The sequence below is a fragment of the Barbus barbus genome, assembly GCF_936440315.1.
Source record: "Barbus barbus genome assembly, chromosome: 9".
Lineage (NCBI taxonomy): Eukaryota > Metazoa > Chordata > Actinopteri > Cypriniformes > Cyprinidae > Barbus > Barbus barbus.
Window position 1 is genome coordinate 16,576,998 of NC_136737.1, and position 27,610 is coordinate 16,604,607.

The 27,610-nt window shown below is 38.3% G+C and overlaps 1 protein-coding gene across 4 annotated transcripts in view; it reads left to right on the forward strand.

Moving 5' to 3' along the window:
• LOC306875327 (nuclear factor 1 A-type) overlaps positions 1-25,412 on the forward strand; it is a 135,273-nt gene extending 109,861 nt beyond the window's left edge. For all 4 annotated transcript variants that reach the window (XM_079425817.1, XM_079425815.1, XM_079425814.1 and 1 more), the window contains 4 exons: positions 5,781-5,959; positions 8,333-8,498; positions 8,752-8,843; positions 21,508-25,412. In XM_079425817.1, coding sequence (XP_079281943.1) covers positions 5,781-5,959; positions 8,333-8,498; positions 8,752-8,843; positions 21,508-21,522 — 452 coding nt within the window. In that variant the 3' untranslated portion in view covers positions 21,523-25,412. The remainder of the gene's footprint in view (positions 1-5,780; positions 5,960-8,332; positions 8,499-8,751; positions 8,844-21,507) is intronic.
• The last annotated feature ends 2,198 nt before the right edge of the window (positions 25,413-27,610 follow it).

Sequence of the window (27,610 nt, forward strand, 5' to 3'; positions counted from 1 at the left end):
ATTCTGTCAGCGAGTGAAGAAAAAAAAGTGTTTTTTTCCTCCTCACTAATTGACTGGGGCAATTTGCATAATTGAGACGGTAGGTTTCGCTGTAGCTGACGTAAGCTGGTTACCAAACTCTGTGATGATTTAAGGGCAGAACAGGTAAGCGTTTGTCCTCGCGAGGGTGAATGATTGACGATATTTGAAAAATTGTTTTGTTTGGCGAGGAGAAACGTCACGAAAGCCGTCCAGTCTCAACATGTTGCCTCCAGATAGATGCGGCGATGCCAGTTGGATTCACTTCTTAGAATAATGGAGCAGAAACCATATGCTGCTCAAGTGTTTCATTAAGTCAGCTCTTGGATTGCAGCTAGCATCTGTAAATTTCATGGAAAAGGGAGTTTCCAAGTTCTGTTCTGGCTACATTTGGTGCGCTATTTTATGAAAATATCATCTAAATTCAGCCTGTATTTTGTCATGTCATGTTATTTTTTTTTGTTAATTTTACTGATTCTAGTTAACAAAACTAACATTTCAGCTGATGAAAATTAGAGGGATGGATGGATGGATGGATATGAGATGGATGGATGGATGTGTCACGGTACGCTGCGAGGGTGCCGTGGAAAGGACGGAGTCTGGGTCCAAATGCAGGTGAGGGTATTTAATAGAGACAAAAAGGCCAACACGGCACAAAAAACAAAACAACTACCTTTACCACACATACACATGAAATCACAAATAACAATTACATCTAATGAAACCAGGCAGAGTGGTGGGAGAGGGGAGACTAAGGCCCCGTCCACACGAAGACGGGTTTCTCTGTATACGCATAAATTTTTTACCGTATAGGCGTTTCGTCCACACGAAACCGGCGTTTTCGAAGAGTGAAACCGATCATTTTTGAAACCGGGTCCCAGGGTGGATAAATTTGAAAACGCCGGTTTCATGTTTTCGTGGGGACGGCAAATCCGTATATTTTCTGAAACGATGACGTCATCAGCCCACGTCTCGCCCCTAATCAGACACCGCTACGTCACATAACAGCGACAACAACAACAACAATGTCAGACTACGTGCCTGTGTTCGTGCTGCAGAACCTACTGAGCTCATTAGTTTTATTAAAGCAAAATCTTCTGCTTTGTGTGTTAGTTTATATTCAGCGCGCAAGGTTTACGCACATGGTCCAAGTCTTCTTCTCTGTTTTTTTGTGTATCTCTGTGGCAGAATTACAGCGCCACATATTGGTCTGGCATGTGTACTACATCGTTTTCAGTCGGTTTCAGTGAATCCGTGTGGACGCAGATATTTCCTGAGACGACTTCGTGTTTATGGAATTTGAGGCAAAAAAAAAAGATCGGATACGGAGAAACCCGTCTTCGTGTGGACGTAGCCTAAATAGTCCGTGGCAATGGGGAACAGCTGTGGGTGTAATGAGTGGGACAGGTGTGTGTGATGTGACAGGTGTATGTAATGTGACAGGTGTATGTGTTTACGGGAGATGAGTCCGGGAGGACAGGAGATGGCGGCCTCCTGTGGCGACAGGGAGAAGCGCAGGACCCGGACTCGTGACATGACCCCTCCGTTAAGGAATGGCTTCCAGACATTCCACCAAAACCCCAAAAGTCCGGAGGGAGGTGGAACAGGGGGAGGGATGGCGGGCCAGGCCCGTGTAGCGGAAGAGGGCCTGGAGACGGAGGCAGACACGGGTGCCAGGATGGTGCCGGCAGAGCAGGAGGCCAAGGCGGTGCAGGCAGAGCAGGAGGATCGTGAGCAGACATTGCCGCTGCCTCGGAAGCCTTGTGAGCGGGCACCGCCGCTTCGGAAGCCTTGTGAGCGGGCACCGCCGCCTCGGAAGCCTTGTGAGCGGGCACCGCCGCCTCGGAAGCCTTGTGAGCGGGCACCGCCGCCTCGGAAGCCTTGTGAGAGGGCACCGCCGCCTCGGAAGCCTTGTGAGCGGGCACCGCCGCCTCGGAAGCCTTGTGAGCGGGCACCGCCGCTTCGGAAGCCTTGTGAGCGGGCACCGCCGCCTCGGAAGCCTTGTGAGCGGGCACCGCCGCCTCGGAAGCCTTGTGAGCGGGCACCGCCGCCTCGGAAGCCTTGTGAGAGGGCACCGCCGCCTCGGGAGGATCGTGAGCGGGCACCGCCGCCTCGGAAGCCTTGTGAGCGGGCACCGCCGCCTCGGGAGGATCGTGAGCGGGCACCGCCGCCTCGGGAGGATCGTGAGCGTGCACCGCCGCCTCGGAAGCCTTGTGAGCGTGCACCGCCGCCTCGGAAGCCTTGTGAGCGGGCACCGCCGCTTCGGGAGGATCGTGAGCGGGCACCGCCGCCTCAGGAGGATCGTGAGCGGGCACCGCCGCTTCGAAGCCTTGTGAGCGTGCACCGCCGCCTCGGAAGCCTTGTGAGCGGGCACCGCCGCCTCGGAAGCCTTGTGAGCAGGCACCGCCGCCCTGAAAAGACCACGAGCAGACCACGCTGCTCGCACCGACATCAGTGGGGGATCCTGCACGCTGTGCATCAGCCCAGGATGCTCCGGAAGCGGGCGCGAGGCACTGGGCGCGGCCGCCGATGCCTCCGCCGCCCCCCAGCTCGCCCCTTCGGGAGAACTGTGAACGGGCTCTGCAGCTAACTCCACCCTGAAGGCTGAGCCGGTCATCTGCAGAGCCAGGTCAATTTAGTCCTCCAGCGACTCCTCGGGGTCCCAGTATGGCACCAGGGACTTGAAGGGCTCGGCCAGGCCTCCGTAAAAGAAGACCATGAGGCAGGTCCTATCCATAGCCGACCGCCGAGCCACTCCAATGAAGTTCCTGGCATACTCCTCCATGCTCCGGTCTCCCTGGCGGATGTTGAGCACCCTCCCTGCTGGACCCATGCTTGCTGGTTTCATTCTGTCACGGTACGCTGCGAGGGTGCCGTGGAAAGGACAGAGTCTGGGTCCAAATGCAGGTGAGGGTATTTAATAGAAACAAAAAGGCCAACATGGCACAAAAAAACAAAACAACTACCTTTACCACACATACACATGAAATCACAAATAACAATTACATCTAATGAAACCAGGCAGAGTGGTGGGAGAGGGGAGACTAAATAGTCCGTGGCAATGGGGAACAGCTGTGGGTGTAATGAGTGGGACAGGTGTGTGTGATGTGACAGGTGTATGTAATGTGACAGGTGTATGTGTTTACGGGAGATGAGTCCGGGAGGACGGGAGATGGCGCCTCCTGTGGCGACAGGGAGAAGCGCAGGACCCGGACTCGTGACAGGATGGATGGATAGATAGAAATGTATACTTTTTCATAAATATTCTAAATTAATATAAATATTCCTCAAAAACCATATTGTTAATATTAAGCAGTGTTTTTTATTTTTCGTCATCACATTTTCATAAATATTATATATGTGACCCTGAACCACAAAACCAGTCATAAGGGTCAATTTTCTGAAACTGAGATTTATACATCATCTGAAAACTGAATAAATAAGCTTTCCATTGATGTATGGTTTGTTATGATAGGATAATATTTGACTGAGATACAACTATTTGTTGTAAATCTGGAATCTGAGGGTGCAAAAGAATCAAAATATTGAGAAAGTTGTCCAAATGAAGTTCCTAGCAATGCATATTACCAGTCAAAAATTAAGTTTTGATTTATTTATGGTAGGAAATTTACAAAATATCTTCATGGAACATGATATTTACTTGATGTCCTAATGATTTTTGGCATAAAAGAAAAATCAATAATTTTGACTCATACAATGTATTATTAATTATTAATATTATTAAATCTAATGAATGAATATAAATATTCATCAAAAACATTAACATCATGCTGCTATCTTTTCTCATGGTCACATTTTCATAAAACATTATGGATATCTTAGCACATTTTGGTCAACATTAATTAAAATGTTGCGCTGTTTGGAAAATTACATTTTTGGAGGTTTAATTTTTTGCAAATTTTTCAACTCCATTATTATTGACAAAGTAAAAGAAACAACAACTTAAGAACACTTTTTTTGGTAATTGCAATGACGAGATGGCTAGCAGGTTTTGTGTATGCTGGTTCTGAATGTGTCCTGACTCAGCCTTGTAAAGGGTGTGTCTCAGCGGGGTTCGGTCTCTGCGGCAGTGCCTCGGGGTAATCCAATCCACCGGGGACGGTAAAGACACCGTGTGCATGTCTTCGCATCTCCTTCATAAAAGTTTGTGTCCTACCCCTAACAGAAAGAGCCAGTCTGTGAAAAGACGGCATCGGGAAAGGAAAGACGGAGAACGACACCAAAAGAAGGGCAGGAGGGAGTCGTCCATTCCATTATTACTGTAAATACAATGGCTACATCGCAGCCCCAGCGTCCAGAGTTTCCAGTCACCCTCTATTGACAGAGCCATAAATCAAGGCCAGAGCTAAGTGAATTACTGCAGCAGGGGGCTGTGGTTTTAACAATGTTTATGTAGTATCAGCTTACCATCTCTCCTGAAAGAGAGCGAGAGATTGGAGAGGGTGAGTGCGGAGTCTTATTAACTCCACTGCGATACATCACGGCTTAAAGACCCAGCGCTGCCGCACATCCCAGGCATTATACTAATAACCAATAACTGAATATTACCTCTATTAAGAGCCGCCTAATTAGATTGTGCCGGTTACAATTAAATACTTGATAAGGTTCGATCCATTAAAGGACTGTCAGTCCCAGAGCACTCCGAAGGCCTGCCAGCAAGGTGCGAGAGAGAGCAGAGGAACGATGCGTCACCGAGACATTTTATTAGTCGCATCGGTCGTAATGACGCTGAATGAAAGAAGGATCTGGCACCCGTTATGGTACCAAGTACCACACCCTTTTGCTCTCTGTCGGTGCTCGTGCGGTTTTCAAGTGTTGTTGACTGAACAGCTGGTTGTTGCTTTGCCTACCCATTGTTACGAACAGGTGCGTGCATTGTGTGTGAGTGTGCGCTGTCACAGACCTTCTGGGTTGGAGTAGATGTCATTTTTAATTTGATTTGAACAACGACATGACCGTGTGGGATAAAAGTATGGCCTGTGTAATACAGTGGAATGGCTTTCAGAAATAAATTCATTCAGAAAATGATTATTTGATCTTGAATACATTTAACAGCCTGTTCTTAAGTGTTGCCACAGTTATTAGCATTGTAAATCTAGCAGATTTAAAGTTTTATAGATATATTTTAGTTTGAAAAAATGTAGCAGACATTTAACGCACACACTATACTTTGTATTTTATTACACTGGCATTAAATCACAGGAAATTAGTAAATATTTCTAATCCAACAGCTGAGGGACCAACATATTTTTTCTCAATATATTTTCCTCCTTTGGAAAGTCATAGAAGTGCTATCATGGGTTTTTGTTTTGTTGTTGGTGCAAATGAGAATGCAAATATATATATATATATATATTTGTCATAGTTTGTTCACCACTATAGAAGTTTACACAACTATGATGACTTCTGCTTCTCAGAGCCCTGGAAATGTGAAAAGTGTCCATTATTTACTCACCCATATGTTGTTCCAAACTTGTATGATGTACTTTCTGAGAAACCCAAAAGAAACCTCTTGTCCTTGCAGTTAAAATCAATTTGTAGTTTTGGACCCCATTGACAGTCATTGTATGGACAAAAACAGTTGAAACATTTTCAAAATATCTTCTCACCCTCATGTCATTCTAAACCTGTATGCCTTAATTTCTGAGAAACCCAAAAGGAAACCTTTCTTCATGGAGTCCCTCTTCTCCATCCTTTCTCCGTCGTTTTCTGACCGAGCTCTTCTGTTTGTCTCTTTGCAGCGAGTCCTCACGCCACGCCGTCAAGTCTTCATTTCCCGACGTCGCCAATCATCCAGCAGCCCGGCTCGTACTTCTCCCACCATGCCATCCGTTACCACCCCCAGGAGACACTCAAGGAGTTTGTCCAACTTGTCTGCCCTGACAGTGGTCAGCAAGCTGGTCAGGTGGGCTTCCTTAATGTAAGAAAGAGCATTTTTGTACATACATACACAGTCCTACTATTTTCTTATTATGTTTTGTATCCATATAGACACCTAGTTGGCTATATTGTCTTGTTTGTAGTGATTTTCTTTTGTTTTGCTCATTGGCAGACAGTATCTAGTATCTTAAAGTAGTTGAAGTTAGTTAATGTAGACATCCGAAGCTAACTCTAGTGCCCCCTGTACTAATGTTTATTACTGCACATTAAAATACTAAAATACAACAAAAAAAATATATTATAAACATATAATGTAAATGGTAATATTTGAAATAAATATTATGTATATATCATAAATGTGAATTTTGAAGTCTCAAAAAAAATCAAAAACATGTATGTGTATGTTAACAATATTTAACATTTAGCCCTTTAAACTAAAAATTACTTGACACCACACATATATATTGTGAATATACAGTGCCCTCCAAAAGTATTGGAACAGTAAAGACAAAATTGCTCTGTTGGCTCTGGAGTCAAGACATTTACAAATATGATTAAAAGATGAATATGAGACAAAACTACAGAATGTCACATTTTATTAATTTATTTTAATTAATTTATTATTAATTTATTATTTTTATTTTATTTTATTTATTACGTTCAGCACTTTTAGAGTTTCATCTGATGTGAGCATAAGTATTGGAACAGTTGCTTCACAGGTCTTTCTAAGTGATCAGCTGTGTCCTGTTGCATCAATTCTTCAGATATTAAAAGCAGGGAATGTTATATCAGTTATATCCATTACTTCTGTATTCTGAATCTTGCATTCGATCATTACACACACAAACCAGGATGAAGATAAGGGAGCTGACTTTGAGAGAAAAGCTGGAGTGATGCTCTGACAATCTACTGTCCTCAGGAGACTTTGACACAGAATTACAGATGCTACACAGCAAGATGCAAACCTCTGACCAGCACCAAAAATAGAAAGACAAGATTAGAGTTGACAAAAAAGTGAGCCAAAAGAGTTTTGGAACTGTGTTTATGGACCTACGAGACAAAGATAAACCTTTATCTAAGTGATGGGAAAGCAAAAATGTGGAGAAACAAAGGGAACTGCCATGATCCCAAGCATGCAGCCTCATCTGTAAAGCATGGTGGAGGTGGTGTCATGGCATGGGCATGCATGGCTGTCTCTGGAACAGGCCCTCTCAACTTTACTGATGACTTGTCATGATGTAATGTATGATGACAATAGCAGAATGAATTTGGAAGGGTGCAAAACCATCTTGCCTACCAATATTCAAGAAAATGCCACCAGATTCATTGGGAAGTGCTTCATATTTCATCAGGACAATGACCCAAAACACCCTGCCAGTTCAGTCAAGGAATTTATAAGGGCAAAGAAATGGAAAGTCTTAGATTGCCCAAGTCAATCTCCAGATTTAAATCTGATTGAACATGAATTTCACCAGCTGAAGAGGAGAGTAAAGGCAGAAACTCCCCAAAACAAGCAACAATTGGAATTGGCTGCATTAAAGGCTGGGAAAAGTATTTCAAAGGATGAGAGCAAGAGTCTGGTGATGTCTATGGGTCACAGACTCATTGCTGTGATTGTGCGCAAGGGATCTGCAACTAAATAATAGCTTTTAATCTTTTATATCTGCCTTATGTTCAACTGTCCCAATACTTATGCTCACATCAATGAGTGGGATGAACTCTAAAAGTGCTGTTCTTTTTATTTGGTAAAACATGTATGTGTTGAAACGGCTAATAATAAAATGTGACATTCTGTAGTTTTGTCTCATATTCATCTTTTAATCATATTTGCATATTTGTCTTGACTCCACAGCCAACAGAGCAATTTTGTCTTTACTGTTCCAATATTTATGGAGGGCACTGTGTATATATATATATATATATATATATATATATATATATATATATATATATATATAAATTGTGATTAATCACTTCCAAAATAAAAGTTTGTCTATAACATATACACATTACAAACATATTACGTAAACACAAAGTTTTATTTTAGATACGATTAATCACGATTAATCGATTTGGCTGCACTATATGTGTGTGTGTGTGTGTGTGTGTATACATATATATGTATATTCTCAAAACCCCAATCATTTTGAGAGTTTGACCCAGCTCTGGCCAAACTGCTGTGGCCCTGACGGTCGGAGGAGAGACAGCGAGCAGTTTGAGTCATAGATTATGAACGTTGAAGTGCGCACAGCAGCAGAATTTTTTTTATGGCTAGGAGCAGCGAAAAATTGCTGAGCACATTCTCCTGACGCACACGTGTGCGATACTTCTGTTGTGGCTGCTGGCCATATGTGTACGGAAGTTGATACTCAGAGTGTGTTTTCATGTTTTTTTCTGTCCTCTTTCTATCCAGCCCAACGGGAGCAGTCATGGGAAGGTGCACAACCCGTTCCTGCCCACCCCCATGTTGCCGCCTCCTCCGCCTCCCCCAATGGCGAGACCCGTGCCCCTGCCCTTGCCAGACTCCAAACCTCCCTCCACCTCCACCGAGGGCGGCGGCAACTCCCCCACCTCGCCAAGTGAGTACTACGGCCCATCACCTGCCGTCACACACACTCAACACTTGATCCCGAACGTAAAGTGTCTCGGGTTTCCCAAGCATGTGAAAGCTTATCTTCAGTGTTTTTCATAATGAATAGAATTTCCCATCAAACATGTGCAGTGTCTGTATCAAGCCTTCCTCTCAATAGCTGTACTGCTCCCGATGCAATATTGATATTCATTGTGTGTGTGTGTGTGTGTGTGTGTGTGTGTGTGTTTAATTCACCACAGCCTACTCCACACCGAGCACGTCTCCCGCTCAGCGCTTTGTCAGCGTGGGCCCCAGAGACCCCAGCTTTGTAAATATCCCTCAGCAGCCTCAGGTGAGTACACATGCACAGATCCGCCGAATCCCTGAAAGTCCATCAAGAGTGCTTGTTGTCTGTCATAATAGGCTTTCAGGGCTGTTATGCCAGTGCATATAACTCCCTCGCTCGCTGTGAGAGCTCATAGCTGATTTATTGTGTGTAATTGGCATGTTCAGACTCGGATTCAATGGCACGGTGGCCGCAACCTTGATTTATACCCCTCACACACATGTACAATCGCTTGCGTGTTACAGATTAGTTGTTATATGGTACAATCATAATTTGGCATGGCTGTTACAACATTTGGCCACTTTGAGGTTGTCAGAATCAGCCAGTAACTGATAAAACGGGCTGTTAATCTTCAGTGAACATTTATGCAGGGTTTATTCAACATTTACATAAACAATTTGTAATGACTTAAGCCACGTTCACACCAAGAACGATAACTATAAAGATAACGATATTAGCGCCCAACCAGTGAACGATATCGTCTGTTTATTCTGAGCGCACACGCGTCTGCCGCTTTCAATTCTCAAGCTCATTACAGCAGGATGAATTCTGATTGGTTGCCAATGTTTTTATCGTTCATCAGCCGTAAAAAAAATATTCTGAAAGTGATTCCAACGATATCGTTTCTCTGTGGCTTTATCGTTATAGTTGTGGGGTGAACTCTTCTATTCTTTAATATTGAGAACAATTTTTAGAACTATATATTTTTTTGATGTGCTCGATGCCTCCTGCCATGTGCTATTCTGATGAACAGAAATTTGTGTAAATGTTCATTTAAGTTAGTTTCATGTCAAAAAACTTCAGCCCCCGGTTTCATAGACAAGGCTTAAGCCCAGTCCTACACTAAAATGTAAGTCTTGAGCTGTTTCAACTGAAATAAATGTGCACTGACGGATCTTAAAATATATCAGTGCCTTTGTTTTGTCTCAAGATGCACCCCAAAAATGTTTTTCCTAAGCATGTTTATAAAAATTACTTAAATGTCCTAATTGAACTATGGCCTTATCCTGGCTTAGTCTAAGAAACCGGGCTTTAGACACTTAAGCCTTACTTAAAATTTATGAGTGTAATTGCATTAAATATAAGATTTCAAACCAGGTAGCATTTATTTTAAAACTAAAACAACATAAACACAAATTTCAAGAAACCTTTTCATATAAAGCAGGTATCAAGTGATCAAACAATAAATATTATACTAGTCTGTAGTTATCAGGTTGTGCATAAGGCATTTAAAACTCATATCGTGCAGCCGCTATTATTAATATATTCATAAATGGACATCAGGATCACCCTGTTAATGTAAATGAACTTGTGTTTGTTTTTTGCAGTCGTGTAAATGCCACCTGTAACCTTAATCGTCACACACACATATCTACAATGACAAATACAGCCTGTACTGCCACCTGCACTTGCACAAACAGACAAAAAAAGGGCATGTTACCTCTGTAAACGCAGCTATAACACACCAACAACACACACACACACACACACAGAGCTGAGACGATGCCACGCGCATAGAGAAACACTCAAGACTGGATTGGATCAGATTGTGTGTGTGTGTGTGTGTGTGTGTGTGTGTGTGTGTGTGATATGCCCGGAGGCCTGCAGCAGCCTCCCATCGATTTATTGACTGTGTCGCAGGCCGCAAGACACGCATCCCCCAGTAGAATGGAGGCAGGTGTTTGTCAGGCCAGCTGGGAGGGGAGCGGGGGGTTGTTATTATTTATTGTTTGTATTTATTTATTACTCCTGCCCGCCTCTGCCTCCCCTTCTCTCTCTCTCTTTCACTCTCTGTGCTTCTCTCTATCACCTTTTCCTCTCTCCCTCCCTTTTTTCTTTCGAGCTCAGGTGGTGCCTAAGGTTCAGGCTTTCTATTTGTTTATCTATCTATACTTAAGATTGCTATCACTTCTTATCTGTTCTTATGCTTGTTGCCTATTTAGGGGTTGACAACTGGAGTTGTTATAGTTTTTTAAAAAAATTTAAAAAAATAAATATATATATACTTTTTGGCTTTATTGCTGTTTAGTTAGTTTCTATTGGTTAAAAAATATATTTTAATAATAGTTTTTAAAAAATTTTAATGTATTTTTTTGTTCATAAATAGTTGTACTATATCATAATTAAATGTAGTAAAATATTTTTTTTTACATTTTTAAATGATCGATATTAAATAATATTTAGTACATAATGTATATTTATATTAAAAATATTATATAATAAGTATAATATATCTATAGTGTGTATGTGTGTGTGTGTATACATTTTTGTTTTTGTTTTATGCTATAAAGCAGTTCATTTGCAGTTTATTTTTGTTGTTGTTTTGTAAACTTGAGTTTTGTTTTTTAGTATAACGAAAATATTTTTAGTTTTTTGTCATACTATTTTTGTTTTAACACAATAACACTCTCAAACAGTCACTTTTTTCAGTTCCCTTTTGTTCTGTTTGTTTCTTCTTTCATTTGATGTTCAAACCACTTAATTTTAACATCGTAAAACAATGTTCTCTGACAAATAATCAGCCTTTGAACACCTTAATTGTTGCAAGCAGGTGCAAAGAAAAACACTTGTTTTGTGCTTGTTTTGCTTTGCACAGTACTTATTTTAATTCGATATACAGTAACTTTATAATTTTACTACATATCTGAAGTTGACGTTTAGGCCATAACTTTGGTTTTTAAATAACAAAATAAGCTATTTTTTGTCGTGTAGTGAAATTCTTAGATCAGCTGCGAGAGACATCTCTCATCACCCACTGTGTCAGTGAACTCTTTGAGGCTCTGTCTAGCCAGACAGTGATTGGACTGTGAGTTTATATTAAAGCACTGTATGAGTCTCAGACTGGCCATATTGACGAGCCTGTGACCCCACGGCAGGGTTCGGTCGCACCATTTCATTGGCCTCATAAGCTGGTGCGGACCACCCCGGGGCGGGCAGGACAAAAGTTACCCACGGTGGCTGGCGTGTTTCGGGGGATGGGGTACAAAAGAGAGCGAAAGTGACGGGCAGACGAGAATGATGTGACCCTAACTGTAAACATTCCTAGTGGTCCGGCCATGGTAACCAGACAGAGAGTGAGAGACGGGACAGTATGATGGAGGGTCTGCCGTGGGAGGAGGGGACGGGAATGAAAGAAAAGGGTGGTGGGAGGGTGGCAGCGCCCTCAGGGGTTTGCTGCCATGGGAGCTGTTGGCGCCCGCTCTCTCAGATGGAGAGGTTGGCACCACATGCAGAGCTATACGGAATATACATTTCTAAATATAAAATAACATTTATTAATAAACCTATTGATAGAGAGATAGCTGGAATATTTATATATATACATATTTTTTTTATTTATATTATATACATTATATAAAGTGTTTTATGTGTGTGATTGTTTTACACATTATGTACAATATATAATTGTGTGCAAATTATATATGCATTATTTATTATGACATTGTATATTGTGTATGTTGTAAATGTAGATCAGAATAAATCATATATATATATATATATATATATATACAGTATATATATATATACAGTATATATATATATAGTTAGTAATAATACAATACAATTTAATAATACAATTTATTCACAATCTTACAATTTAGTATTCTACACACATATATACTGTGTGTGTGAGTGTGTTCTTTATTTTCGTTATATAGTATCATAATATAAATATATAAGGATTATATCTAAACATTTATTTTATTATAGAAAAAACAATTACATGTATTGTAAATATATTAATAATATAAAATAAAATATTTGAAATAAGTATAAAATAATTTATAATAATCTATCTATCTATCTATCTATCTATCTATCTATCTATCTATCTATCTATCTATCTATCTATCTATCTATCTATCTATCTAAACGCTACAAAAAAAATTATATATTATGTATTAAAAATATATTTTTATGATTATATATTTGAACCCTGATCTGCTTGCTTGCTTGACAAAACCCAAACTCAATCAATACCGATCAATAAAACAGAAAAACTACCAAAACACATACACAGGCTCGTAATCTGCATTTAATTGTGCAGCGTACAGGAACTGTAGCCTGACCCCAGTCCCGAAGCGGTGCAGATAAAGCAATGATTCATAAACAGCTTTTTTAATCAGAACGCACTGGGAGGAACTGAGTGTGATGGGAAGAGGAGATAGGCACGGCAATGTGACACACACACACACACACACATGCAGTAAATCGGCCCCATAGAGGCCGAGATGAGAACGCCGGCACCCTTGGCTTTTATTCGCTTCCTATAAACGTTAGCATGCGGGAGAGATAAGTAATTGACTCTTGTCCTCCACGTCAATTTGCCGTAGTTAAACATCTGCGGAGACGTCCCCACAAAGCACGCCTAACGATTATTACTCGAATTCATAATAAATGTTCAGTCCAGAGACAAAGAAACCTCAAAAGCCTGCAGGGAAGGCGATGCCTCCTTAATAGTGTTGTTTAAACAAATTTTCGCCCATGTGTGTTTCCTCCTGAAGCCAGAAGAGGGCAGACTGCCGGACACACAAATTAATTACCCAAGATTGATTTCAGCTCTATGCTCCGTGTCACACCCCAGAAAATCACAGGCTGCTGTTTCTGTCAGAGCACATACACACTTCCACAAATCTGAAACGGGAACGAGAAGAGCGACTGTTTCCCACACACCTGCGAACAACGCCGCTCCTCCACCGCTCTAATAATAAACAACATGAATATGTTTATTTCCCCGTCAGGTGTGAGCTGTTTGTTTGGGGTCGTCTAATGGACTGCCGCGCTCCGTTTTCTTTTTTTCCCTGTAGCGCCTGATGGCAAAAATGTAAATAAATAATGTAGTAAATGTCTGCGGGGTCCCACAGGGATCTGTAATACGTGGCTGGGCGGTTTGGGTTTGAGATGGCTTTTATAAGCACTGCTCTCCAGGCCCAGGTTGGTTTGCATTACATGAGGCTGAATTCCTCTGAGATGACACTCATCCTCAGGCACTTTAGCGCGGCTGCTGACTCAGCACTCCTCTGTCCTGATGAGATTACTCCTGCCATTGACAGCCAGTTAAAGGACCAGACCAAGATTCCCAGCCCCCCGCTTCTGTCGCTTTCTGATCGTTCTTCCTTTATCTCTACCGCCTGACTTTCTCGTCTTTCTCATTCCTCTACGCAATCGCCCCAACTTGTTTTACTCCCGCTTGGTTTTAAAGGGAAGAACTCTGGCATGTCGTTGTTAAATAAAACGTGTCTGATTTAAAAGAGATATTTTGAAGAATGCGCTGGTTGCATGTGAATGAACGAGGATTGAGGTTTTCGTAGAAAAAGAGTGGTCCATATGTCTCATGTTTTCTGAAGTTTCGCGATACTTTTGTGTAAAGAATCAGGTTGTTATTCATTGATAATCTTCCACTCCAGTGACCTGGTGAGTCCAGTTCAAGAACGAATCATTTACTAGTTTAGTTAAGTGAATTATCAACGCTATCTCATGGCAATTCGTACGTATTTTACGAGGTGGCTAATTCGTAGGAATTCATATGACCTCACTCGTACGATTTAGTACGATTTGTCTAAACCCCAGTGACGGGTAGGTTTAGGGGCGGGGTTAGGTGTAGGTCATTCGTACAAATTCATACGAATTGGCAACTCATAAAATACGTACGATTAAGCAAAAATCGTATGTGAGGTCATACGAATTAGCCACCTCGTAAAATATGTACGAATTGCCGTGAGATCGGGCTGGAATTATTCACTTGTTTATTGAACTGATTCAATAAAAAATCATTCAGTTTATCATTCAGTCCAGTTTTGTAAACATTTTTTTACTATTAAAATTAAATATTTAATTAAAATATTATTGTCCTCCCCTATATACAGGTGTAAACTGATTCAATAAAGAGATCAAGTTCAAACAAACGATCTGTTAACAAATCATTCAACCTAGTTTTATAAACTGAATCAACTGATTCCCTGAAAAGATCCAGTTGTTCACAAATCATTCAAACTAAAAATAAACTGAATCAACTGATTCAATCAAGATATCCAATTCAAACTAATTATCTGATAACAAATCATTCAAACTAGTTTTATAAACTGAATCAACTGATCCAGTTCAAAGAATGAGTTGTTCACAAATCGTTCAAACTCTTTTTCCCTAACTGCATTAACTGATTCACTGGAAAGATCTCATTAAAACAAATGAGTTGTTCACAAATCTTTCAGACTGTTTTGTGAACATTTTCACAAATCATATTCAGTAAGCTATTTTTCTGAACTTTTCGATGAAAAGATCCAATTCAAAACAATGACTTGTTTATAAATCATTGACTAGATTTATGAACGGAATTAATGGATTGACTAAAAAAAGGTCTGATTCAAAATAATGATTTGTTCACAAATCATTGTGAACTTTTTCACAAATCAGACTATTTTATGAACAGAATCAACTGATTCCCTGAAAAGATCCACTTGAAAAGAATGACTTGTTTACAGATCATTCAGACTAGTTTTGTGAACTGAATCAACTGATTTACTGTACAGATTTGATTCACTCGTACTTCTCTCATGAATGAATTTCAGTCATTTTCCCACACAAAGTTAGCGTATGACTTGGAAGAAATCTCACGAGTCATATGGCTTCATATAAGCTTCAGTCCCTATTCATTATTCATTGTAGTGTTCAGAATTGTCTTTTGTGTTCCACCAAATATAATGTCAGTCACACAGGTTTGGAATGACACAAGAGTGAATAAACCAGAATTTTTTATTTTTGGGTGAACTATCCCTTTAACTGAGTTTCAATCTCTCTCACAGTCTATTAACCGTTGCCGTTGCATTTCATTTCCTTTCTCCTTCCTTTTCCTCCCTCTGAAGTCTATTTCTGCGTGTCTTACCTTGTATCGCTCTAGCAGATGTGCTGCACTGTGTGTTTGGTGTGTGTTATTTGCATGAGGTTCCTCCCCTCCGCCCCTCTCTTTTCACTACATTAATACAGCTTTCACCTTGAAGGCTTTCAAACAAGACACTAAGACTATTGATGAGCGGACTACAGCTATCTATCCGTCAATTACAACTGCTGACGTACGTCCTATAAAACCCAGCCCACTCGCACAAAGAGCTCGGATTCATTTGAACCTATCTATCTATCTATCTATCTATCTATCCATCCATCCATCCATCCATCCATCCATCCATCCATCCATCCATCCATCCATTTAATATATGTATTTAATCTTATTTGTAGGCTTATAAACCCAAATATATAAAAACAAAAATAAAGAATAAACACAACAAAAATTTTATTCGTAACATAATTTACTTATTATATAAAAAAATCTTTTTTCAAGTTAAATATATACATTGTGTAAAATCTTGCTTATGATTCTTACTTCATTGTATTGCATTTTCAAAATTTTTGCCATTTTTAGTTACAAAACAGAATAGATGAAACTTCAAAACTTTTATATCCTTGCATCACAACCAGAATTGAAATGAATTGATTCACAGTAGTTTCTGATTTTCTCGTGTAAGTGCGTTTCTCCCCTACAGCCAAGTTGAATCACAAACACTCAAATGAATCATCAAAAAGAGCCAGTTCAAAAGTACAATTCATTTGGGAAATGAGCATCTCAAAACCCTACAACAGCCCTCTGTGACTTAACATGGCTACTGCTAACCGCAGGCCACAACGTCATTGTAGCTGCATGGAAATGACTTAATCCTGTACACATCCTTCCAAAGCGAACACAAGCAGCCGAGTGTGTTGACTCTGTGTGGGTGGCTTGAAGCTCCGTCCAAACAGAACCTTTAGGAAAAAGAAATGGTCCATTAAGATGGCGCTCTGAGACTATGTTTGTATGGTTGTTTGAACAAGCCGAGGTATCGCAGAGTCGTACGAAGTTAGTCAGTGATCGTGGATCATCTCGTGTGCGGCCTGCCAGGCATCTGGCTCTCCCTCGCACCACCGTTTCGTTTGTTTTTTTCCGCTGAATCTTTCTTTTTCACTCCCGATCTTGCTCTCTTCCTGGGCCTGGAGCTCGATTCGGTCTCCTGACAGATGAAGGAGGTTGAATCCCACAGTCTGGGATTGTCGTTGCTTCTCACTCTTCTGGATGAACTATCCCACAGTGCATCTGTTCTTGTTAGGAAGTGATCCTTTTACACTTGATGTTTTATTCTGTATACATTTTTACACCGTTCTAGGTTCTGTCACCCCTAATTAAATCTTAACATCATCCATTAGTTGAGAGTCTATAAACCTGATCCGGATGTGTGTGAAATTCCTCTGGCACGGCATTCCACTTCACCGCAAAGGACTTTTGAGGACTTTTTTGAGCTGAGGGCCAATGAAAAGATTCATTAGTGCCGCTTGCTAAGGCAAGAATCATCATTATTATTGATAATATGTAGGGTTAGGGAATTGAACAAAGCCATAGATCATCCTGCACAGTTTGTGCTATAAGCAAGTTTCGTGCTACAGATTTTTTTTTTACACTTTTATGCATTATTACTTATCTTTTGAACTGATAAATGCCTTTTGTCGTGTCTAAAGAGTAGCACCCATTACACCACTGGATGTTCAACAGGAAAATTTAATTAATTATTTGAATGTTGTTTGCATGTATTTTTCATAATTTGACATTTTAATGTTTTTGCATAAATTGTTCACAATTATTTAATGATTTTACTAATACATTATTATTATTATATTCACAGTGCTTTTTATTAATTTACTTAAATATGTTTGTTTTTACTAGTAAATTATTATTAATATTGTTAATTAAAAAAATATAATCAAAATACATTTTATTGTAGTCTATTGTTGAAGTTATTTATATTTGTTTCACCACTAAATAATAATAATAACAATAATAAATATTTACTTATTTATTATTTTTATTATTCACAGTGCATTTTATTGATTTATTTAAATGTGTTTACGGTTTTTACAAGTAAATTTTCATTAATATTGTTTTAATAATAATAATAATAATACAATTTTACTGAAGTCTATTGTTATATTAAGTTTACATATTTTAATGTTTACATAAATAATTTAATTTTTACTTTAAAAAATATATACTTTTTTCACCACTAAAATTATTATTATTATTAAAACAATATTAATATTTTATTAATTTTAATAATATTTTTGGTCAATTATTTATCATTTTTACTAAACCACTACTACTAATAATAATAATATTGATAATAATAATATAATGATAATATTGATCAATTATTTTTACTGTTAATTATTTACTAAATTTTTATTATTATTGATAATACTTAGGATTTGTATTTTTATTTTTATTGTAGTAGTGTAATGATTATTAACTTGTTTAGCATTGTGTATTGTGTCAGAAATTAATCATTAATTAGTTAATTACTTTTTGCATGTTTGTTATTGGTAACTTTAACAGTAAAATAATCTGTATATCTTATCAGTCCATCTGTGAAAAATGAATATTAGTTGATCTCCAGCAAACACCTCTCTGATGTTCCACAGAATATATCAAAATGTAGTTCTTAATTGATTTACACAAGATTGTTTTCTCTTTATTTAGCTGCGTTTGTTCTGGTTCTGAAAGGCCGGCCGTGGTGCAAACGTAAGAATGACAGGTTGTAATTTCACACGTTTTTTTGTCTGTCTGTCTGTCTGGTTCCCCTCTGTGCTCCTGCGTGCTGCGTATCTGCAGACTAAATCACAGCTGTCAGCACAGCCTCTGTGCTGTAACATAAGCCCACTGTCCACAGAGTTACGGGAGTATCGCAGAGAACCCAACACGCTCCGGCTCTCTGAGTCTCCAAAAGTCTTCTCAGGACAGGAGAGGGACGGAGGGAGGGGGGGGGGGAGGGGGGGTGGAGGAAAAGTTTGAGCGGTCGAGCCGATAGACAAAGACACAAGGATGCTGCACTGCACCGGAGTGCAGAAGTCCAGAGTCAGCAGCTTCTATTGATTAAAAACTAACCTTCCAGTTTCTCCGCTGTGCTTGCGGTGAGCAATAGAATTTAAACGAGCCGTACGCTAGAGTCTTGCACGCCAATGTCTGGGACATTTCCAACCGGAGTGAAGCCACTCAATCTCACATATCATTTCATTCCTCTTAACTACATTAGATCAGCTACCGGATTAATCTGCTGGAGCATTATATGAAGCCTAGATATAAACTATTAATGTATTCATTAATATTGCACATTATTATGTTACATATATATTAAAAAATTACCACAGTGTGTGTGTGTATAGATTTATACATGAATACACAAATGCAGTAACAGTAATGTTTATTAAGTATTATAAGACATAGCTTTATTTTTTCTTTCTTTATTTTTTTATACAATAGCTTTATTATGTCTTTTGACTATTTTAAAATATTGTATCACATTTGTTTACAGACTTTATATAAAGTGTAGTTGGAGGTATAGAATATAATATTCAATTAAAAATAGCTCATAGGCCTAAAAAATAACGTGAAGTTATGTGAATGTAGTGTAGTTTATGAAAACATTCAAAATTATTTGAAATAATTAGATAGTATCCACATATAGATTTAGTACAAGGGATCATATTGTACGTTATAAAGCAAAAATAAAAAATGTTTTTTTTATAAAGTGTTTATATAATACCTTATTAAAATATGCATATAATTATTTAAAATAAATAAAATTCACATGTAAATTTAACGTAAGGTGTCATATGTATATATATATATATGTATGTGTGTGTGTGTGTGTGTGTGTGTGTGTGTGTATATATATATATATATATTCATTTATTTATATAAAATAATACAATATTTACATACATGTGTGTATGTGTATATTATATACACACACCTTTATATAAAATAAAATAAAAAAATCACTTTAAAGCCTGTTTATATTATGCTTTATTCAATTTTCAAAATGTATGCAATTATTTAAAATAAGTAAAAATACGTAAATATTTACACACCTTTATTTGACATTATAAAAAATTATAATATATTTTAATAAAAAATTATAATATATTATTGTATATTATAATATATTTATATAAAATCGAACTTATATTAAGTGTATATATAATGCATTATTAAAAATGCTAAATATCTTAATTTAATGCAAAATTAAATCAGTTTAGTTATATAAAGTTAGTTTTATAAAGTGTGCAATAATGTTAGAAGATGTTACAAGAAACTGAATCTGGTGTGCAGTCTTGTTTTGTTATTAGAAGGCAGTCCTTCAGCGCCTCATTCTGATTGGCTGAAAACTCTGTGGGCTTAATTAATCACGGCTGCTGATTGGTGGACAGCATACGCACATGATAAGCCGAGCGGTGGGAGGAGCGAGCGGATCACTGAACACGTTGAATCAATAGCTTGTGTATTTGCAGCGAGGGCCGGACGGGGCGGATCGCATCACGTCGCTCGGACTGAACGCCGGCCAGAAAGAGAATAGCAAGAAAGGGAGCAGGGAAAGAGGGATCAGAGAGGGACAGAAAGAAAGAGGGATAAGGGCCTTGCTAATGATAGTCACGTATACGGCTGTCTGGTTGTCCCTGGCAACCAGACATGATGTAACACCAGGATGAACTTGAACTTGGTGGGAGAAGGGAAGCTGGAAAGCTTATATATTTATATATTTATTTTATTCTTATGTTTTGTTTTGGGGTTTTTTTTGCATTGTGGCGTAGTTCGAAAGTCTGCATTCAGCCAGAAAAGCAATGTATGACCAGACCTGCTTTGAGATTTGATTGAATCATGAAAGTGGTCTTTATATGAGAGGAGGGGTTAAAAATACATTTTGATTACAAAACATTGATTTTTAATTAACATGCACTGATGAATCTTGCACAATAACATCAGAAACATATTAAGAAAGTAAATGAGGTAAAAAAGTAAGATGAAACTGATTTAGTAACATTATCTGTGTTACAGCTTTGCATATCACAAGTACTGAATATCACAAATGAACTTTATTTAATAAATAACATTTTGAAAATTAATCCAATTTAAAAGATAAAATAAAGAATACAATATGTGTTAATGTATTTATTAAATTTTGTATATGAAATTTAAAAAATAATTAAAATATAAGTACAAATATTATACAATTAAAAATACATATTTAAAAAAATATATAATTATTTAAATAATAAAAGACAACCATTCAAAATGGGGCCAAATTTTAAGGGACCAAACAAATGTAATGTTTCTGAAATAAGTCTCTTCTGCTCACCAAGGCTGCATTAATTTGATCAAAAATACAGTAAAACAGTAATATTGAGAAATATTATTACAGTTTAAAAGAACTGCTTTCTATTTTAATATACTTTAAAAATTAATTTATTTCTGTGATGCAAAGTTGAATTTTCAGCATCATTACTCCAGTCCTTCAGAAATCAATCTAATATGCCGATTTAATGCTCAAGAAATATTTCTTATTATTATCAATGTTGAAATCAGAATATATCAAATTTTGTAATATTTTTGTGGAAACAGTTGCAGTTTTACAGAAATTATGTATATATATATATATATATGTGTGTGATGGCACAAAAATGAACTAAATGAACCAACTTAACACTTGAAAGTTATTATATAGTTCAAACACTGCTGATAACACTGATTGTTCATTGAAATCATTGAATTTGCACTCCAGAGCTCATGGATCTATTCCTCTCTGTGTTGTTGCAGTGGTACCTGGGCTAAAGACTCCCGACACGGACCGGCCGCTCCCGAGGTCACACGACCACCCCCTCTGTCTCCCCTGAGTACGACCCGCAAACATGTACACCAGTCTGAACAGAGAGAAGCCACTTGCTGCCCCAGTACCGGACAGACCCACAGCATGGCTCCAGCAGAACCCCACCAAGCCCTGGAACAAGAGGAACCGACTCAACGCGCTTACACCCACTTACTATATATCTATATAGTCTTCCATATGTATGGTTTACATGCCTATATTCATATATAGTAGCTGTCCAGCTCTTCTGAGGGTGGAGCTCGGAAAAAAAAAAGAGCTTTGTTTTCTCAGAAATGTGCACGTTTTTTTTTCTTCTTTTGTTTAGTTTTGTTGTGTTTTTTGGTTCACCCTCACAGATAGACGAGGAAAACGTAACATGACGCAATCAAAGAGCTTCCCGCTTCTGTGCCTGTGGTCTTAAAGTGAATTCTAAAGCGTTTCCAATGCAGTCTACGGCCAAGGGTCGCAAACCCACAACCACCCGGAGGTCGGAGCTCTGCCTTTCAATCACTCATGTTTTGACGGATCAATCCGGTTTTGGTATCGATGAACGTTGGAGGTTTCGCCTGGGTCATATATGCCACCAGCTAAAAATCTCTATTGCATCTGCTGGCCAGGACCATTTCCTCCCCTTTCCATCATCACCACCATCAACACCATGTCAGATCAAGAACTTTCAAGGACTCAACCAAACCCATTTTTTCAGTTGTTTTGTGTCATTTTGGGGCAGGCGATGAAGAAGTCATTGAACGGTGATGTTTGATATCAGGTCATTTTACGGTATGCTAACGGGAGATCTCCCTCCCCTCTTGGAGGCATGTTCATATTTTGTGTTTTTCGTACAAAAATCATTGCGATTCTTTCTACTAAACCCCAGCGGAAGGTCTGTCGCACGCCAAGGGCCGAGTGAAGGTTCAATCTTCCATAAACTTAAAAAGGTTAACCGTGAATACTGAATTGAGGAAAGTGCAATTTTGTTGGGTAGATGTTGGATTGTTAAATATCTTTGTAAGATAGATCGTTGAAGCGATTGTTGAAAAGTATATATATATAAATATATATATTTTTCTTCCTAGTCCTTTCACACCTCCAGGACTCTAAAATATCGGGGTACAAAAAAGAAAAAAAAAAAAACGTAAAGAGAAAAATAGAACAAATAGCCTTGTGAGAAATAAGGGGAGCTGTAATTGATTTTTGTTGTTGTTTTTATGTTTGTTTGTTTGTTCATCGATTGTTAGCATTGTAGAACAAATATCCCTTTAAGAAATATCAACGTTTAAACAATCAATTTAGTTCATTTCCAAAACGCTACAGCAAATATTTTAATTTAACCGAGCACGTAATGAAATACGTAAGAAAATTAGCCGTTTGCGAAATCATGAATGAAAAAAATCAACTTTTTAAATGCGAACGCAAGAGGCAAAATGCTGAACTAACTTCCTCGTCGACACTTTTGAAAGTGTCGCGCAAAAATGTGAAGATCCAGCTTCCCTCGCATGCAATTTTTGTTGTTTTTTGAGTTTTTGTTCGTTTCCTGTACGAAACATATATATATATATATATATATATAAATATATACACTTACAGTCTCATCCACCGTCGATCAAAGCTCAGTAAAGTTTTTTTTTTAAATTAAAGAAAATAATCTGCATGTTCTAGTGTTAGTGACAAATTTTTACATAGATTATGTAGAGTTAAAGTAGTGTGAAAAATATTGTAATCCCAACATCAGGCACTTGCCGATCAAGTATTTGTTTGGTCCTTTACAAAAAAGGGTATTTTTACTGCTGTTCTCACAATCAACCAGCTAAACATCTCTCTGACTCTTCTTAGCTTGTCGTCATTTCTATAAAGTCTCCCTTCCTCCTTTATTCCCGTCAGAACAATCATTTTCATACGTATGCACTTCATCGTCCCTTTTCCAACTGCACGAACAATTCCACATCGATGTGCCTTGAGCGATGGTCTAGTTCTGAGTTATTGCACAAGCTGCAATGTGGAGACAATTTTTTTACCTTTTCACCCCACCTTCCACATGTAGTCATTTGGAGAGAGTGAAATTAGTGCTAATTGAAAATACACAGTATTACTTTCCATTTAACTACATATCGCCACTTTCGGTCGTCCCAACGTTTACTCTTCAGTCAGTCGAAAGTCAATCATTCGCGCGAGAAAATGCATAACGCAAAGGTTTTTGTGTCATCGTGACCTTTTTTATCTGATTTAACAGTAGTGTACTGATATTTATGGATGTTGCTGCAATTTTCTAAATGACGACTACTTTTTTTTTTTTTTTTTTTTTTTGGGGGGGTGTGGGGGGGGGGGGGTCGTTCCCAGAGATGAATAATGAGGAAAAGATTCATAAGCAATACATGCTTGCACTCATGTAGTCATTTTTCATTTTTTATATATATATTTTTTTTTACCACCAAAGTGAGCACTTGACAGGTCAAGTGGCTGAACGTCAGTGTGTTTTTCATGGCCGTGACACGAGAAAACGCCATTGATCAGCCTCACTTGGGTTTCACACAACCAATCATCAGTGTTTTCGCATACTTTGTGTTTTTCCGGTCAATCAATCAAGCCTTAAAAACGAGGAAACTTCCTTTCCATCACAAACACACAAAAGCAAACACGTCCAGGACAAAAAAATATGCCCCGTTTTTGTACATTTTGACGAAGTTCCATGTTATATTAATTGTTTACCTGTTTATTTTATATTGCATATATCATTTAAGGAAAAAAAAAAAAATGATGGGGACGAATTTCCCAGGCATATGATGTGATGGTTTAGTAGTTACACTTGTGTGGGGTTTTTTTAGCGTGATTTTTTTTTTGTCATTGTACTTGCCTACCCTTTAGAAATGAGTCGGGCATTACTTTCTTAATCGTCTGCACTAAATATAAAATAATGACAATTGTGATAATTGAGAAAAAAAACAAAAAACAAAAAAAAAAGCTTCCAGGGCTTAAAAGAGTGAAGGGAAACACGATTGCACGGATATTTTTTTGTCACAAAAACCTTGTTTAGAGCAGCCTGGCATCTAATCAGCGAGATTGGCTGTGTGTGTAAGATAATGACAAAATTGCACCCTTTTTAAAGAAAGAAAAAAAGAGAAAAAGAATTTCAAGCAATAGTTTGGGCAGTCTGTTTTGTTCTCGTGTTGTGTGTGTAATTTAGTTTTTTGGTACAACGTTGGAGAAGACGCGGGAGAAGCGAACAAACCGAATCGATTAGAAATGAGAGTTAGGGCGGACACACCTGAGTATGGGAGATTTGATGTTTGTATATTGTATAGTTTTATTAATTACACTGATTTTAAAGCTGCCCTATTTTATAATGCAGGACTTTTGTAACATTGATTAAATGAGGAAAAACTAGTGTTGTGAATTTTCTGATTGTTTGTATTAAGGCCACATAAATAGAACTGGTTTTGTTTGTCCTCTGGGGAACTGGATTTAAGTTGAAAACTTCCTGTTTCCTGTTTTTTTTTTTTTGCTTTTTGCTTTCCTTTTTGTATGTATTTAAGGACTTATTTCTTCTTTCGATGGTATAGAAGTACTCCTATACTTGAAAAGTGTAGGATGCCGAGGTGAAAACCCCATTGTAAATGGATGTTACAAGTATGCTGTATGTTTTGAAGGTTATTTGTTGCATCAGTGTTGATGAAGCTAAATCTAGATAATTCTGAGGATGTTGGTAAGAAGAGAGCGTTTTTATGCATTTTAAAATTAGTTTTAGGCAGAAGACAATGACATAGACAGCCAAAGGATGCCCCTATTATAAATGCATCTAGGCATCTTTTTGTGTTCACCATTCCATGCAGGAAAATAAACCGCTTGATATGCAACATGATTCTTTTTTCTTTTCAACTTCTTCATCTTTCTTTCCCCGCCCACCAGCACACACAGAGACACTCGAGCGATGTTAAATGACGGGAAGGTCGGTCACGATGGGCCGTTCCTCACTCGATTCTACATTTCATGTTAAAGCGAGGCCCTCAAGTCACATAACTCTCATGAAGATCGCTTGATGGTGGTTTAAAACACTGAAAAGACACAATTACTCTAAAAAAGGAAGAACTTTGACTTTTCTTGAGGATAAAGGGACGATGTTCAAAAATAAGGACATTTTGAGTCCTGCATGTCATCAACTTTCCCATCCCATTCTGTCATTTTTCAGTTTGATTTAGATTAAACTGTCTTGTTTTTCACACAGATTATATAAAATATTACAAATAATTTGTGGCATTTTATCAAGATCTGAACATTCTACACGTTTAGTAATAAAGGGATAGTTCACCCAGAAATGAAAATGGTCAAGTTGTTCCAAACGTGTATGAGATTCTTTCTTCTGTTGAACACCAAAGAAGATATTTTTTTAAATGTTGACGGTACCATTGACTTCCATAGTATAGAAAAAAATACTATGGAAGTCAATGGGTACCGTCAACATGTTTATAAATTATGACCGAAATTTAATTTTTGGGTGAACTATCCCTTTAATACTTACATTAATGATAACATCAATTTCATGCTAGTCCTAAAACAGGGTTAAATAAAGGTCCCACAGGCCTTTATCATTTTTATGTCCCCATTTTTGTGGGCCTTCTTGTTGCTTATCGCTTATATTCATTTGAGGCGGGAACAAAGCATTGGATGGTTTAAGGCAGAAATACGGCTTATATCAGGGTACTATTCAATCATGAGACATTTTAAAGTCTAAAAAACCAAAAACACAATAATTGAATCAAGTATGCGGCCATTCATTGAAATAAAGAACTACAGATTTGACTACAGGTACGCATTTTTTTGTTACGCTAAACACCCATGTTTCACATTCGGGGGTCGTTTTGCAGAACGGGGCCTGATGAGGAGCTTAAACAGCCTGGGTTGACATTCAGGGGCCCATCATATGGATAAATGTGTTGTCAGGTTCACCATACCATGAATTTAACCCCATCATGCACCAGTGGCAGGTGGCTTAACTGCACCAAACGGTATCTAAAGGTGCTAAATCTTGCTGATCAAGTGGAGGCTAACTGGAAACGACCCTGCTTTCTGATAGCATAGCAGCGTAATCCGCATGAGAACTATGCACTGACGACACGCTAATCTAATCAGAGTCTGGTACTTGCACCTTTGTCTTCCTCTTTTTTTAAGAACTTGTATTGAAATCAAAGGAATAACGGAATTAAACGCAAACCAGCATTTTACCTGATGTATTTAAGAAGATCAAATGTAGTGCCTGTGAAAACTGTATTATATCGCTCTCTGAATATCAAACCAGTTAACAGTTTGTAATCGTTTCTGTTTTCTCAACACCACTAGCCTTTTCTGATTATAGCTGTTCAGTAACCACACTCTATAAACTGCATGCGCCTCCATAACCAACTGATATAAACATGACTAGATGATCTAACCCAGCTCTGCTACCAGTCAAAATCCTCCAAGACGCTTTTCCGATTCATTCCGTTCACTTGTTCCCAACCAGTTTCACCGTAGTATCATTGCATAGTGAAGTCAAGGAAGTGATATATGTCTACAAAAACATGGCATCCATCTAAATTCTGGTCCATGTCCTGCTATAGCCCTCAGTATCTCCATTATCTCCAACAACAATCATGAAGGTCTGTTTCCTCATGTTCTCACACTCGACAATCGATACTCAGTGGAACTGGCATCTTCTTGCTGTAGGTGCAATTCACAACATCTCTGGAGTTCTGAAGTTAAATATGAAGGCTCTTTGATGGGGATGAGATTCATGAAGAACGAATCTGATTCCTTGTTGGTTCCTTTAACGATTCTATTAGTGGTTTTAGGGAATAAATATTTGGGAAAAAAGATTTTTGAGTAATTAAAAGACGTGACTCAAAGAGTCGTTCGTTCGATAATCAGAGTACACTGTTTGGGCTTTACTAAAATGAACTGATTCAAAAGAGTATCTTTTGGGAATCGGACTACACTGGTCGTGCTAAATATTTTTGATTCAAGCCCTGGTTTGAAAAATCATTTGTTTGGGAGTCAAATTGTACTAGTTGCACTGTTTTTGAT